At 41.9% G+C, this 16,032-nt stretch overlaps 1 protein-coding gene across 4 annotated transcripts in view; it reads left to right on the top strand.

Moving 5' to 3' along the window:
* The window catches only part of THOC2 (THO complex subunit 2), a 66,857-nt gene extending 53,914 nt beyond the window's left edge, over positions 1-12,943 (top strand). The window contains exons 32-39 of one of the 4 annotated variants that reach the window (XM_066639960.1): positions 145-203; positions 1,785-1,820; positions 6,330-6,467; positions 8,124-8,193; positions 8,285-8,442; positions 9,207-9,283; positions 9,376-9,423; positions 12,145-12,943. In XM_066639960.1, coding sequence (XP_066496057.1) covers positions 145-203; positions 1,785-1,820; positions 6,330-6,467; positions 8,124-8,193; positions 8,285-8,442; positions 9,207-9,283; positions 9,376-9,403 — 566 coding nt within the window. In that variant the 3' untranslated portion in view covers positions 9,404-9,423; positions 12,145-12,943. Of the gene's footprint in view, positions 1-144; positions 1,098-1,784; positions 1,821-6,329; positions 6,468-8,123; positions 8,194-8,284; positions 8,443-9,206; positions 9,284-9,375; positions 9,424-12,144 lie in introns of those variants that run through there. The other 3 variants (XR_010795005.1, XR_010795006.1, XR_010795007.1) reach the window with 3 other exon arrangements.
* Positions 12,944-16,032: the final 3,089 nt, after the last annotated feature.

Below are 16,032 nucleotides of genomic sequence, written 5' to 3'. Positions count from 1 at the left end.
AGGAAGATGGACTAGATGGGCCCTTGGCTTTATCCAGCAGGTCTTTTCTTATAAGGTTGAGGAGACATGGAGTTGGAGAATTCGTAATGTCAGTGACCTGATTTTCAAGTATATAATAGCTTGATGTCTCTTTTTTCCTTCCAGAACAAAAACGCCGCAAAATTGATACCCATTCTTCTCCGTCACATTCCTCAACAGTAAAGGTTAGTATAGCCTGAGGAAGGCAGCGCACCCATTTTAAGCTCTCGTGTTTGGATTGCCAGTGTCCGACTTCCTTCAAGTTTTGTGCCAAGTGGAGCCATTGGAGGCTTTTTAAATATTGCATTAGGAAAATGCAATCCTTTTCTTTGTTGGTGGACTCTTTTTTAAAATTTTTAATTAAACAAAAATAAAAATTCTTATTTTATTTTAATTAGAAAAAAGGAAAGCTTCAAGGACCTAGCACAAATTTTTGTATATAGAATTTGGAAGTGTCAAGAGAAATTAAAAAAAACAAACAAACAAACCAGAAAGTGCCTCACTGTTTTTATACAGTCAGATATATATTTTTTGGAGTGCAGTGGTAGCTACAAGCAAGTGAGTCTTGCAGCAGCAAGCAGAGGAGCGTATTTTTTTCCTGCACTAATACTGAAGAATCTGTATTACTGAAGAGTTCCTGGAGGATTATGGGCTACACGATACCTCTGAATCCGTCAGGCTTCTTGATGAGCATCCTGCCGCTGTGTGCCTTCCAAGGAGGAGCCTTGAAAAGGAGTTCCGTTTTAAAAGTCTCCTTGGTGATCAGTTCTCCTGTAGTTGTGTATATTCAATGAGCAGGCAGCTTCTGTTGCACCTTCCCTTCGAGGTTTGTTTATATTCCAGTGGGTTCCCACCCTGGTGAGCTCTGCGTTTCGCTTAAACCAGATGCGGCAACCAATACCTTCCGCCCAGCAAAGAGAAAACCCCCAGCAGCCGAGTGCAGCACAAAACCCACGGCTATAGCCTTCTTGAAGAACTCAGGGTAGCAATTCCTTTGCTCCATGTTTATAATTTTATTTCTAAACCATCTAAGCTCATGGAATCTTTGAGTTTGCAGTACGTTGAGAAGCTTTAAAACTGTAAGTTACCGATACTTCATCAGAGCACTGGGATATGGGGGTGTTAACATCTTGGCAGCGTTTAGAAGAACATTCCCCCCCTCTTAAGAGGTTGACTTGAAGTGCAGACCAGCCAGCTAGAGACATAAAATAGCATAATTAGTTTTGCATAATAGTTAATAATTGGGCTGCACTCCATGCGTTTACTGGAGTATGTCTTGGAAATATCAGTGGGACGGTGTGTGGCAAGAGACCGCAGCTTTAATTTTTTTATAATCACACATGATTTTTGCATACCTTTTTTAAAAAAAGCTATACTAAATTGTACCTATTACGGGGAACACCACCCACACATGTAATGTTAAGACAGCGCCTTTTTTCCCTTCTAGTTGCATAACTGGGCTAAAAGTACAATGTTTTGTTTCAGATAGCTTGGGATGTGGGGTGGGTTTGCTGCCTTTAGTTTTTCATTAAAAAAACCTACTTGGGAACAAACTTTAGTTTGTGACTGTTATGTGTTGTTTTTTTTTAATAATTTAGCACAGGGGATGTGAATGTGGCTGTCTTTCTTTTATGAGAAATATTAATACTGGATTTATTCCCAGAAGGAGTAGCTGTTTTTTATTTCAAGGCTATGGCCCTCCCAAGTTCCCGTGGTTTCTGAGAACTGTGCGAGCTTATGTGTCATCTCCCGTTCATTTTCTGCAGGACAACCTCAGCGAACTCAAGGACTCTTCAGCAAAGGTTTGAGTCTTTCAGTCACCCTTCTGTACTGCTTCTGCCATTCTAGCAGATTGTTCCAGACACGTTTAAAGGATTGTTGAGAAGTATAATATAACATTTCTGGAAATGTTAAAGCCTTGGTGGTGGTGGTGGGGCACAGTCCACTGAGCAACAGTCTCTCTCTCCATTCAGTGTGCACTGGGAATATGAAACTTGTTACAGCAGCAGACTGATGTATATCCGTGGTTCTCAAACTTACAAGGGTCATGGCACCCTGCAGCCTCCTCTTCCCAGCTCAGCCAGGTGCCACCATCTTGGATCACGTGATCTCTTGAGATTTGGGTGCCACCATCTTGGATCATGTGACATTTTGTGCAATCCAGGATGACAGTGCCTGGGAGAGCTGCTAGGAGGGGCCACTGTATGCTATAAAGCATATTTTGGGAACCACTGATGTATATTAATGTACTTAAGTTACTTCTACCCTTTGTTTCTGCAGGGCAGCTTAGATTAAAACAATAAAAGGTTTAAGAACCATCCAAAGTACAATTTAAAACTGATTTGCAACAATTAATAGAGGAACAAAAACATTTCAGCCGATATTAAAACCAGGTTCAGATAGTTAAATGGTCTGGCACAGTCTTTACCCAGAGTAGGCACTAGCTAAGCCTTCTCCAGGGCAGCATTCTGTAGAAGAGTTGTTGTAGTCAAGACATCACCATAATCAAGGGGAACTTGAAGGAGACCCTCAAACGATAACTATAGTATGCAGGCATGTTTGTGTTTTAATTGGAGGAGCCCTGGAAGTCTTGAGAAGCTAATTAGAGGGGTTCTAGGAGGAGAAGATCAAGCATGACTGACAAGCTTTCCTGAAAGACAACTTTTCTTTGCTGCTCTTCAACTCTGACATGTGCAACTGTATAGAGTAGGAGTTCTCAGACAGTGTGTCTGGGACTCACCAGTGGATCATTACCCAATTTTTGGTGATTTGCAGAACTGTGGCAGGGCATATTGGGCCATGTGCATCAAGAGAGAAGCACTGCTGCTCAATCACTATTGTAGCTACACCCCTTGACATTTATAAATCAGGCATCGACCACGAACAGTTGGGTGGGGAGGTCCAGCAAGTCTGATCTCTCTTCTACTGCACATACATCTTAAGGACATTTTATGAAATGGAACTCTGTGGCAAATGTATGCAGGTTCCTTGGCCGCCAATGCAATGTGGAAAGTGTTCCCTGAAGACACAAAGTTTAAAACCACCATAGTACAGGTCCTGCCACGCTATATGTGGATTTGGGACCTGCAGTTTTAACTGTGAGTTCCGAACCCGTGATGGAGGCGGGACCTGACCTCCCAGATGCAACCGGAGATGTTCTTTAGTCATGTCTGGGAGCCTCTCTGAGGCCCACAGAGACTGCATGCGGCCTTAGAAAGGCTTCTGGAGATGCCAGAAGAGCACTTACAGTTTTTAGAAACACTAAAAGTGCCTTTCTATAGCCTCCAGAGGCTTTTCTGAGGCCCGTAGAGGACATCTCCAGTTGCTGTGGACCACGACCCATGGATTTATCTGCAGGTTTTGGTGTTCACGGGGGGTCCAAGTACAGATCTGCTGCAGATACAGAGGCCAGACTGTATGTAAACCAACAAAGGAGATCTGGTGGCTGCTCATAGACCAACTATACCATGATTTGATAAGTGCTACTGGCCCTTACCATGATTCTCCATCATGTGATGTTCTAATTGAATAAGAATTCTTATTTTGAATAATAGGATCCTAAGAAGCAATTTTTCAGATCTCTTTAAATTGTATTTATAATGCTGTAATTACTTCATAACTTTAAAATTTATTTCTAAAAGGTAGTTTTGAATAAAGGAAGCAGCATTTAGGTTGTGTTCCAGTTTTCCAAATAAAATGCTTGTGAATTCGCACAGTCAAGCAGACCAGACTTCCTTTCCAGCAGTTGTGTGTGTCCTGTGATCTTCCTCAGCTATCAATTACCAAGCATAAATATTTTCTTCTGTTTTCACTGAACTTTAGAGGATGTAGTTAATTTGGGAAAATTCCTGAATCTCTAAAGAAATGCAGCATCTATGTTTTTATGTAGAAGCAGCCTTCTACAGTCTTCAAGAAAAACCCTTCCCAGGGCATGTTACAGTAGTTTGTAGGCTGCATGGGCCTTGTTTGGAATGTAAAAAGCATTTTAGCCAGGAGACCACAGCTCCATTTGTTCACCCCACAATCATGCTGAGCCTGAGCCGCCCTCTCAAATCTTCGCCTTACTTGAAGGGGCAAGGGCAATCATTCTGACGCTTGTGTTATGGTTTCAAGGACATTGGAGCGCCCCTGAAGTACTATTTCCCCCCACTTCCACATTTCTCCCCCCCCCCACTTCCAACCTTGAGAAGGAGGTGGTGAGGTGTGTTGATTTTCACAATGTGTTTCTGGGACCTTTAGAGTGCCTTAGAAATGCAGCTCAGCTGCAGGGTTGATTTTTCCTGCTGGCTTCTACAGGAGTGGTTGTCAACCTTTTTAGTACCACAACCCCAAGAAAGTAAGCAAGCAAGAAAGAAAGAAAGAGATTGGGGACCCACCACTCATCCCACCCCCTTCTAGGACCTGATTTATCCATCCCTCACCCCCACTGTTTTCCCCACCTCTTGTGTCTTCTCAACAACCTTGTGAAGTAGCAGGCTGAGCGGGACCAGCCTTAGGAGCTGTGGGGCAAGGCAGCAAGAAGAGGCTGTGCAGGATTATATCAAGAACTCGGTTTTGATAAGCCAGTACCATTATTAGATTGCACGGGCTTTGAAAGGTTGCCACGATCCCCCAAATGAGACTTATCTGTAGGTTGAAGAACACTGATCTACAGCATCCAGCTTGAAACTAGGGAGCGGAGCAGGGGGTTGCCCTGGTGAGGCAGTTGCAGAGGCGGAGCATGAGGGGAATGATTGTTGGGAGAGGGCTAAGAGCCTTGTGACCACAAAATTTGGGTTAGTTCCAAAGACCAGTCTAAGCAGTGTGGACCCCTGGTTGTAATGGACTCACCTCAAGAAGCTTTGAAAAGCAGACAGAGCTGGACGATCCAGGAGCACTTGTAAATCTGAATGGCTGGGAGGTACTGATGATTCCCCATCTTCCTGCCACTCAACAGTTCTAGTCTGGACATAGCCTCAGTCATTCCACCCGTATTGGATTCATGTCTGCCACCAGGCCCTGGGCATGTACTGAGACAACAAGGCACCTGAATCTAATAGGAGAGAGCTGGGTGTGCTCTGTACTCTGGTACCATTGAAGTGATCACATCTTGCAGCTTTGGTTACTCATGGGAAAAAATCATGGATTGGCTGATCCAAAGTGTGATTATGGCCTGTCTTGAATGGCTGAAGGAATTAGACCAATTTGCAGAGCATAGCAACAGCTGTTGACTGTGATGGCCACATGGAACCCCATGTTCACAGGTAGTAATGTCACTGAGCACCAGTGGGTGGCTGAGGGTAGGGGATGTCGCACTTGTGCTGTGTGCTGTTCATCCCTGCAGTGTCCAGTTCACCAGCTAGTGAAAGGAAGTGATGGACCTTTTTGAAAGACAGAGAACAAACACTCTGATTGTTTTGTAGTAGTTGTTACAAGGTAACTCCAAGGGCAGAGTTTCTGGATTCAGTGGAGAGGAGGCAAAAGGTGTAGGGAGTGGAAAGTGTTGCAGCACAGCTGCCTTTTTGACGTTGACAGTTTTAAACTGCAAGCCAAAACAGTCCATGTATTTTGTATTGGTTGTGGTTTTGTATGTGTGTTGGGGGGAGGAGGAGGAGGCTTCCTTTGGGAATGCTAGTCCTATAGAAAACCTGCTAGCTGGTAAACTCAAGAATATAAAAGTATTTTAACTTCACGTTTTGTGCCATTCAGCTTACACTGTGAGAATGTTTGTGAAAGACACAATTAAAATGGCCATTGTGACTGTATGACCTTCTAAAAGAACTTAGCCTTTTGCAAGAGGTAGAGTGTGCTTTTCACTGAGAATATGATGTCATGGCATAATTAACTTCATTAGTCATGTCTATCTGAAGCTAGGAGGTAACCTGTTGTAATTGATTTTTATAAACTATATGTGTTAAAAAAGGGGGGAAGGAAATACCTCTTTTTTCTATCTCTGGGTAGTATTCCTTGTGTGAAGGTCTATTCCATTAGTGATTCTTTATGTACTTAAATACATCACATTTAATAGCTTTGATTGAACTCTTTTGGAAGCATGTCTGAATATCGGCATTGTTCATTGTCCTTGCTTGACTTCATTCTTACTGAAATTGAGGATTCTTATGTGCTGCCTCTTAGGAAACAAATGTTGCATCTTTTAATTTGTGATAGTTTTCAGTGCTGTACAGTGCAGTACACACAGGAATAACTGAGGGACTTTCAAGCTTTTTTGACCAAAATAATATTGAGGACTTGGTACAGGAAAAAAAATTACTGTCATGTACAGTTCTAAGGAAAATGCATTAATATTTGATAATGTTGCCTTAACTTAACAGCACTACATTAACCACTCAACTCCAACACTGTCCAAGAGTAAGGAGAGAGAAGAGGACAAGAAAGATTTGGACAAGTCAAGGGAAAGATCCAGAGAGAGAGAGAAGAAAGATGAAAAGGAAAGAAAAGATCGAAAAAGGGTTTGTGATCTTGGCATGCTGGCTTAAATTGGGAGTTTCCACAGTGTTGTTTATAGTCTCTCTAAAGAATCTGTTTTGAATTACTTCTATTTTTTGTTAAGATAAACTACAGGTGGCACACTGCTACTTTCTGTGATGCACATAGGTAGTTCAAAGAAAGAAGCAGTGAGTGGGTCCTTGTGGCCCACAGGGATACTTTATTGCATGGTTGGTTTGTTAATGACTCTCCCCATATCAGCACAGCAAAGTTCACTCTTGTCCATAGCATGTGCCCAGGCAAATCCATAGGCTACGGTAATGACAGCTGCATAATTCCGTGGTGCCCTGTATGGTCCTTCAAGAGTGGAGCTCTGAGTTAACAAAACTGCCCAGTTAGTCACACAGTGAAATCAGAAGGGAGAGCAGAGGCAGTTAGTGTTAGGAAAGGGACAAAAATTAAATGCAGTTTAGAAAAATGCTCTGGTTTTACAGCCCTGAAGGGAGTTTGGCAAGGAATGACATTGAAAATTATTATGGGTCAGAGGGATCTAGGACCTTCCTTTATTTGAATTCATTGAGAAGTGGATAGCGACAAGCCAGTCTTGGCGCTAAGCTTTCCGTTCAGATTCATACAAACAGTTTGAGAGGAATCAGGAAGGATGTTGGGTCCTCTGCAGCAGTGGTGTCCAAACATTTTGGCAGGAGAACCACATCATCTCTCTGACACTGTGTCGGGGGGGGCTGGGAAAAAAGAATTAACTTGCAGTTCAAATTTGAATAAATTTACATAATTTACATAAATGAATATATTAGAGATGGAACTTATATGAAAGAATGAAGGTCTTACAATAGTTCAAGGCCTATAAAAAGCCTTGCACAAATCAGGGCCAGCCTTTCCATCACTGCCACTGCTGCATCACAGATGTGAAATAGCAAACAGTGGAGGGAGCCCTCATCCCACAGCTCATGCAAGGGGTTGAACAGTCACCCTTACGCTGAGAGCAGTTGCATTGGGCCAGCATGGGCTCCAGCAAGTCTCTGGAGGGCCAGAGGCTCATTGGAGACTTGGCTGGATTGGGAGTCCCTGAGGGCTGCAAGTGGCCCCCAGGCTGGGGTTTGGGCACCCCTGCTGTGTAGTAACTTTCCTGAAAGTTCGTCTTTGCGAATCTTGAGTTCCCAAAAGGCTAGGCTTTCTTCTACTTCAGGGGTGGGCAAGCTTTCAACTTTAGGATCCTATACCTTTAACAATTGTGTAGGAAAGGGAATTTCAGCAGGTGCAGCTTGTCTTCTCATAGCTGAACCTGCTGCAGTTCTCTCTCCTACACAATTGTTAAAGGTCCAGGATTCCTAAAGTTGAAAGTTTGCCCACCCCTGTTCTACTTGTTGCCATCCAGTGGTCCAAGCATTGTGTGTGTGGGGAGTGCAGCTCATGTTGGGCTTTTTTTGTGGGGAACCAGACGTTCCTTGTTCCTTCATTTGAAGACTCCTGATCATTGATAGTCAACATCTTTATTTTTCTTCTTAGCACTTGAAATTGTATCATTCAATTAATGTTACATGGATTAGAAAGCAACCAAAGTGTTAACAACTCAGCTGCCTTTAAGCATGAACATTTCAACTGTTGTATTGTTTTAGGAATAGGTCTGTTTAACTGTATTGTGTGTTGTATCTAACTAGGATCATTCAAACAGTGACCGAGAGGTGCCCCAAGATTCAACCAAAAGGCGGAAAGAGGAAAATGGAACAAGTACGTTCTCCCTCTGTTTTTCCTCTTCTTGATCATGCCTCCTTGCTATCTGGTGTGGTCCGTACTTACATAGTTTTGTCTGACTTTGTAGCGGGTTCCTCTAAACACAGTAAGAGTGAAAGTCCCTCCGATTCCCCTCACTCCAATGAGAAGGAAAAGGAAAAAAATAAATCAAAATCTTCCAGTAAAGAAAAAGGAGACTCAATCAAAGTTGAGAAAATGGAAAAAAGCTCCTCTGGTAGCAAAAAGGTAACATTGCATTTCTACCAAGTACAGTGCTTCAAGCAAAATACTTGCTTTGTCACTCAGTTGTTTGTTTGGTAATACTTGCAGTTCGTTTTTCTTAAAGGGAAAAAAAGACCACTAACCTTTGGGATTCTAGGGTTTCAACTAGTAGTTTCTGTTTAGATTCTTTCAGTATTTTGTAACGTCTCAAATGCAAGTAGAAATTCTGTTAAAGAGTTTATACCAGTGGTTCCCAAACCTTTCTTTTAGCACTGGGACCCACTTTTTAAAATGACATTCTACTAGGACCCACCTAGCTTTATGAGACCAAAAAACGTTTACTTTACCAGCCACGCAAGCCTCTGTTTTTATCTTTTTTACTGTAGTGGTGGGGGGGGGGGGGGAGAACCACCTTCTGGAGCATTTGTTGAGCTCCCTGTTCATTGGATTAGGACCATTCTGGTGAACTTGTGTTCCACTCAGCCAGCTCTTTGAAGGACCAATGCTTGTTTTTCTACGCATGAGTAAACATGTACATGCTGCTCATTTCAATTTCTATAGCAATGAATACCTTTTCCTTTTCAGATATCAGCTTGTCAGTTTTGTGACCCACAAAAAATCAGGATGTGACTCACTAGTAGGTCCCTACCCACAGTTTGGGAACCACTAGTTTATACCTTTATTTGTTTTGGGACTGCTTTGGCCTTGCACTTCCTTGATACTAATTCGTTTTTTTTTTTTTCTGACATGCATAAATACTTATTTCTTCTATATACATTTTTGTGTAGGAGTCCAGACATGATAAGGAGAAAATGGAGAAAAAAGAAAAGCGGGAAAGCACTGGGGGGAAAGAAGAAAAGAAACAATATCCTTTTACAGTGTATCACAAACCTTGATGTGAAATTGTTTTCCAAGAAGTGTTTGCTTTTGTTAAAAATTCCTTAATGTTTGATCTACTCATAAATCTTCAGACAAGCACAGATAATGAACATTGTTCTGACCAAGGTAAGAGCAGCCTTGCACTTGCTTCTCCATTGGTGGTGGGGGAAAGATGCTTGTGACATGGTTCATGCTTAGAACTGCTTGGCCTGCTGAAGCAGTCATCTTTGGCCACAGGCAAGTGGTGACCTTCATGCCTCACTTCCATATATATATACAGTTCCAGCCCTGTTTCTCTGAACATTGCCCCTATTAGGGATGCAGACAGAAGCCAGATGCAGATGAATCTAGACACGAGATGGGTCATATGTCACTTTCTATCTAGTACAAACGGGGAGAGAGCAACAGGGTGCGGGGCTGCACGTCTGAAGGTCTCTCCCCTCTCATTCTAAGGGTAGAGAGAACTTGTACCAAAACAAGACCTGGGCGAATCTATAAATAAATTTTAAAAAAGTAATTACCAGTCTTTTTTTTCATCTCTGCATCTTTTCAAGTTTGCTTTTCTCAAACTGTTAAGCGATGTGACTGCTTTGCTTTTGTTCATTGTACACCCATTGTACATTGTACATAGCTAGTGATTACTGGATTTTACTGTAGGTGTATGAACTTAGGAAGTGGGCTCGAGAAAGTGTCGCTAAAGAAAACAACTCCCTTGAACTATGTAGATCTGATTCTGGCAGGTTATTTACTGGGCCTCATTAGAAGTGTCAGGATCTGGGCTGCTGCCAAAAGTGGCTGCCATGTGTCTAGTTCTGCCTGTCCCAATCCATCATACCTGGCAATTTTAGCCTTGTGTCATTATGTTGCAAGCCTTGCTATCTGTAGGTAAGTTTTACCAGACTTTAGAAATTTGGGGACGACGGGGGTGACTTTTGGAGGGCAGTACTGTGCCAGATTGCTGGCGTACTGTGCCAGATTACTTCAAATCCCTGGGCTTCCAGTGGCACTTCCCACCCATCCCCTAATGTAGCGATTTTCAACCTTTTTCATCTCACAGCACACTGACTAAGCACTAAAATTGCCAAGGTACAGTATGAAGTTTTTGACAATTGACAAGGCACACCATGCTGCCAGTAGGGAGCTCATATTCCCCCATTAGCCCTACTAATAAATGACCTCCCCCCCAAATTCCTGTGGCACACCTGTGGACCACTCATGGCTCACCAATGTGCCATGGCACAGTGGTTGAAAATGGCTGCCCTAATGAGCCAGTGGCTGCTACCATTGAGAGTTCAGGGGTTGACTTGAACCCCTTATGATGGGCATCAGCCGTCATTCAGTGCCCAACCTTGAATGCCACATCTGGTGGTGGACATTCTTAGTTGCAACAGTGCGTTTATCATTGCTTCTAATTTAGCCTACTCTTAAGTAACTAACAGGAAAGTCTTTATTGTTGCACATAAGGCAAAGGGTGACTTCCAAGCAGATGTCAGCAGCTGAAATATTTAGCAGTCTTAAATCCAGTTCTTGTAATACGTTGGACTAAAAAGTGTAACTATTTTTTATTAATATTTCTCCACCATAAATTATGGCCTGACAGTTTAATAGTATCAGCAAGGCATATGAGTGCAATAATGTCAAGCTGCGTACTCTATACTGTGCTGCATATTTTATGGCATCTTGAAGACAATACATTTTTTTTGTGGCTTTGGTCTGCAGTGCTTATGCCTCCTTTTGTCAGCTTGTAGAAATAATGTTTAGACTGTAGTTCTGTGTTCATAATGAGACTGATAAACATTGAGGTGACTACATCATTAACTTGTCCTTTAAATCCATAGATAGATAACTTGCCAGATTTTGTTTGTCCTGCTGATTTGTTAAAACGTTGCTTAAAGGTTGACCAGTTGCAATTAAAAGTCCAACCAGTTCAGAACCCAAGGGCTAAATGTACTTCATCAGCTACCCCTGTTGCTCCCTAGTGTTCTGTAAGTGTCAAGTAATGTTTAAAGCAGATATTTTAAGAGAAGAGAAACTTATTGTTTCAGAGTTGATTTTTATTTAATCCATTGACCTAACTTCAGGAACCTGCTCTTATGAAGACACTGGACATTTTTATGTCTTCCAATATAAAAAAAGAAAAGAAAAAAAAGAATTGTAGTGAATGGTGGACTTCAGAGATTAATTTGGCAGGAAACCTCCTTGTCAGCACCTTGGGCCACCAGGCTCAGTACTGTCCAACGTTTCAGACCAGAGACCTTTCCCTGCCGTTTCTGGAGATGTCAGGGACTGAGAATGTGCCTTCTGCATGCAAATAGGCTCTTACCCTTGAACTACAGCCCTTCCCTGAGGCCCTGCCTTGTAAATGCACTGTGTACATTTGCACACTGTTATTCGGCAACACGGCAATTTTATAGAGAGTTGCAGAGTCATGCCGCTGCAGGAGGACTTGGTAGCAGCCCTCTCCTGCACAGCTAGTTCTTTAGGAAGGGATAGAATCATTCCAGGAAGGAATCATTGTCATGGAAGGGGCCTTGGTTCCGTGGTAGAGCAAGGTTCAATCTCTGGCATCCTCCAGGTGGGGCTAGCGAAGGCCTCTGAAACCTTGGACAGCCACAGCCAATCAGTGTAGAGTGTAGATAATACTGAGCTTAGGCAGACCAGTAGTCTGACTCTATGTGAGACACTTTGCTATGCAATCAGTTAACAGCAAAGTAAACACCTGTTCATCAAAGTGGAAGCACATTTGAGCTATATTTAAAGTTTCAACTCTTGGTTGTTTCAATTCCTACTTTGCTAGGAAATGCACTTAAATTTATCCTGATGTTCTTTCTCTTTTTCATTTTTAAGGTGAGGTTGAAATGGGAAGATATGTGAGCTGTGACCAGAAATGTATTTTCCAGACTAGATTGCACAGAAAATTGTGAATGAAGAGGACCCATCAGCACCTCCTTAAATTATTCTGTTCTCTGCTTTATTTCCCTCCCATTGCTGAAGCTTTGATTGTTGAGTTGTACATTACTGTATTTTTAACTTTGTCGCTTAGTTTCTTCAACATTTATTTTCAGTACCTGGCTGAAAGTGTTACATGTTCCATATTTTAGCACAATGTGCTGCAAAACAGTTGCCATCGTGCAAATGAGGTTTTCATGTGTACAGATTTCCACATTAGGATATCCTAAAATACTGCCTGAGTTTAGTAATCCTTTTTTTCTCTCCCCCAATTGGAATTGCATTATTTTAGTTGTTTGAAAACCAACAAATAAACAGTTATTGAACCTTTTGGAATTTACCTCATTTAAATCCAGTTTTTATTTATTGCTTTTAATATCAATAACTAAAACCAAGTGAGAGCACTGTTTTCATGCAATGCTTAGGAATTATTTGTATATTATGTGCACAACATTGACCTGTTTAGAAAGAAACAACCCACCTCTACACTCTTATCGTTCCTCAGCTACACCTTATGTTTGTTGTAATGTTTTTAGATAAATTGGGAAATACTTTCAATAAACAAAATGGAAATAATAATAACAAAAAATTAGGTTTCAATCCTACAGCTACAGGAGCTTTGTATTGCTGGACTTTAGTCAAAAAAAGTTTCACAATGACATTTTTAAATAAAAAGGAAAACAATTTTTTTATCTGATGACTTCTACCAGTGTAACCTTTTTTCTAAATAAACAATAGTTTTCTCAATGGGTCGTAAATCATTGTGTGTGTTGCTTATTCAGGTGGTTCGTACACTTTAATTTCTGCTGTGATGTGTTTTCTGTCCTCACCGATCGACCTTTAAAAATTCACCCACAGAGTAGACTTCGTTTTGAAAGCACTGAAGGATATTGTAACCCAATCAAGTGGACCCATCCATTTTATTGTAGCTTCTCTTATCCCACATGTCTCAAGAAATCATTTTAGAAATGTATTTATGCTTTTCAGCCAAGATTGGCTCCCAAAGTGACTTAGATTAAAATTCACTGCAAGATACAATATCAGTAAGTATGAGTATGTAAAGAGAAACAATGGATGGAGGTTTTCACTCTTCCAGCTTCATGTCCTCCTTTTGTCCATTGTGAATGGCACTCTGCATATTGCCTGCTTGGCTAGCTTAGTCCTTCTGTGCCTTTCTCATTGAAACCCTTTGCTTGCATCTTCCAAAAAATGTATTTAAAATTTATTTAAAGAATCCCCCTAACCCTCCCAAGTAGTTGCTGATCTTTAAAAAAAATTCCCCAAACATCCCAGTTTGGGTAAGTGTGAGTAAGATAGCCTAGGATTAAAAATGTTCCTGCTTGATGATGTCACTTCCGGTCATGACATTGCTTCCGGTGGGTCCTGACAAGATTCTCATTTTAAAAAGTGGGTCCCCATGCTAAATGTGTGAGAACCACTGTAGTAGCCTGTTTAAAAGTACAGATCTGTAACATTTCCCCAACTGCAGTCACATGCCATGGTAGCATCATGTCTTCTATATTAAATATAAAATACACATCGAAATGAATGGGGACCTAGTGGGGTCCTGACCCACAGTTTGAGAAACACTGTCCTATGGTGTCATCCTAAAGCAGGGGTGTCCAAACTTTTTGGCAGGAGGGCCACATCATCTCTCTGAAACTGTGTTGGGGGCCGAATTGATTTATATTTCAAATTTGAATAAATTTACATAAATGAATATATTAGAGATGGAACTTGTATGAATGATTGAAGGTTTGCAATAGCTCAAGGCCTACAAAAGTTCTTGCACAAAGCAAAGTCAGCCTTTCCTTCACTGCCACTGCTGTATCACAGATGTGAAACAGCAAGCAGTGGAGGAACCCTTGTCCCACAGCTCACGCGAGAGGTCAATCAGCCATCTTTACACTGAGAGCAATTGCGTCAGGCCAGCACAGGCTCCAGCAAGTCTGCAGAGGGCCAGGTGCTCATTGAAGACCGGGGGCTCCCTGCGGGCCGGATTGTGAGTCCCTGAGGGCTGCAAGTGGCCCCTGGGCTGGGGTTTGGACACCCCTGTCCTAAAGTTACCAAAATCATATTGCATCAGTAACATTCCCATGTTAAACCAGTTTTATCAGAGGAGAGGTTTTCTCTGAACAAATTCACTTTGCATCCATGATTTAGAGACCCTGTGGAACACTGGGGGGGGGGGGTTGATAATGATAAATGAAATCAAAAACAAGAGAAATGGCCATGAATTCCACAGCAACCTGAAAGGAAGCACAGTCCTGGGAACAATTTTGTGATGGGTTCACATGTGGCGATCCCCAAATAATGAGGATCTTAATGTGATTGCAGAACCACAGTATGCAGTATATATATATGTTTTTCTTGAGAAGTGCCCTTGGTATTGTAGGAGGGGCATTGTGCCAGTTTTCTGAAAGGTTTTTAATGAAATCTTAAAATACTAATATATTTCATGCATGTTTTAATACTGCCCTTCCTCCAAGGCATGGTTCCTCCCATCCTTTTGTCCTCACAACAACCCTGTGAGGTAGGTGAGGCAGAGCGAGAGAGTGTGACTGGCTCAAGGCCTTCAACAAAAAATAATTCACAGAGCGGTTTGCACAGGTAAGTCAGTGCAGTGCATAGTTCTCTGTGCCCAAAGAGCTGGCCATCTAAATTCTAGTCACTCACTTTCTGTAGGGCAGTTGTGAATGTATCAGAAGGGAAAGCAGCTGAATTGGCCTGAGTTTAAAGCACTTGGCTCCTATTGCTTTTTGCTTTTTTAATTAAAAAAAAGCATAATTTGGAATTGTGCATTGTAGATTTTCTCCTTGTCTCTCTCCCCCCCCCCCTAAAAAAATGTGCCATTGAAATGCTCTTGCTGCAATCATCTCAACTGAAACCCATTGCTCTTGGAGCTTGATCTCTATTGATCCAGTCTAGAGAATAGAATTATAGACTGCCTGGCAAAAGCCAAGTGTCTGGAAACCAGACCGGTCAGAAGCTAATTTGTAATGATTTCTGGGGCTGAGAGAGAGAAGGTTCGTCATAGGTTAAATGTTTAAATTTTCTGTCTTTCTGCGGATTTTTAATCAATTGGGGAAACAGATGCCTTGAATGAAATAGGAGTTCAATGTTTCACTTATGGCCGGTGGGTTGTATGTGTCTCTCCCACACCTCCCTGTGTATATTTGCAGAATCTTAGCCACCTGTTTTGGTTTTGCTGCTTATTTTGATTTGGCTTAACGACTGACTGGAAAACCTGAATGCATATAATGGGACTTATAGTGAAGATGTATAAATAGAAGCATACAGCCCTTCCTTGCATAGGAAACTGCCTTATGTTGAGTCAACCCTTGGTCTCCAGGATTTCAGACACCCAGATGTTTTCCATCCCTAAGTCTACCTGGTGATTGTAGGCATTAGACCTGGATTATTGGTAAACTACAGACCTATTTCAATATAGTTCCCTCTGAGCATACAAAGTCATTCATATGTGCTAGAAGTTGTTGATGCAACAATAATTTTATAAGGTCAATACTTATTGCTATCCCCATAGGAGGACTGAGGCTGAGAAGCTGTGCCTTCCCTAAGGCCACCTAGTGAGCTCATGGCAGAGGCAAGTTTCAAAGTGAGGGTCTCCCACTTCATCTCTCAGTCTCTTAGCCAGTGCACAGCACCGGCTGTCTCTTATCCTTCCCCACCAAGTCACGAGGAGAGGCATTCCTAGTGTTTTGATTGCCTGCCCAACGGTATGAAGAACAAAAGACGACGGTAAGCAATATTTCCATTTTCCAAAGT

This window comes from Tiliqua scincoides, chromosome 12, assembly GCF_035046505.1.
Source record: "Tiliqua scincoides isolate rTilSci1 chromosome 12, rTilSci1.hap2, whole genome shotgun sequence".
Taxonomy (NCBI): Eukaryota; Metazoa; Chordata; class Lepidosauria; order Squamata; family Scincidae; genus Tiliqua; species Tiliqua scincoides.
Note: the sequence above shows the minus strand (reverse complement) of the source record. Positions and strands in the feature narration are given on the sequence as shown.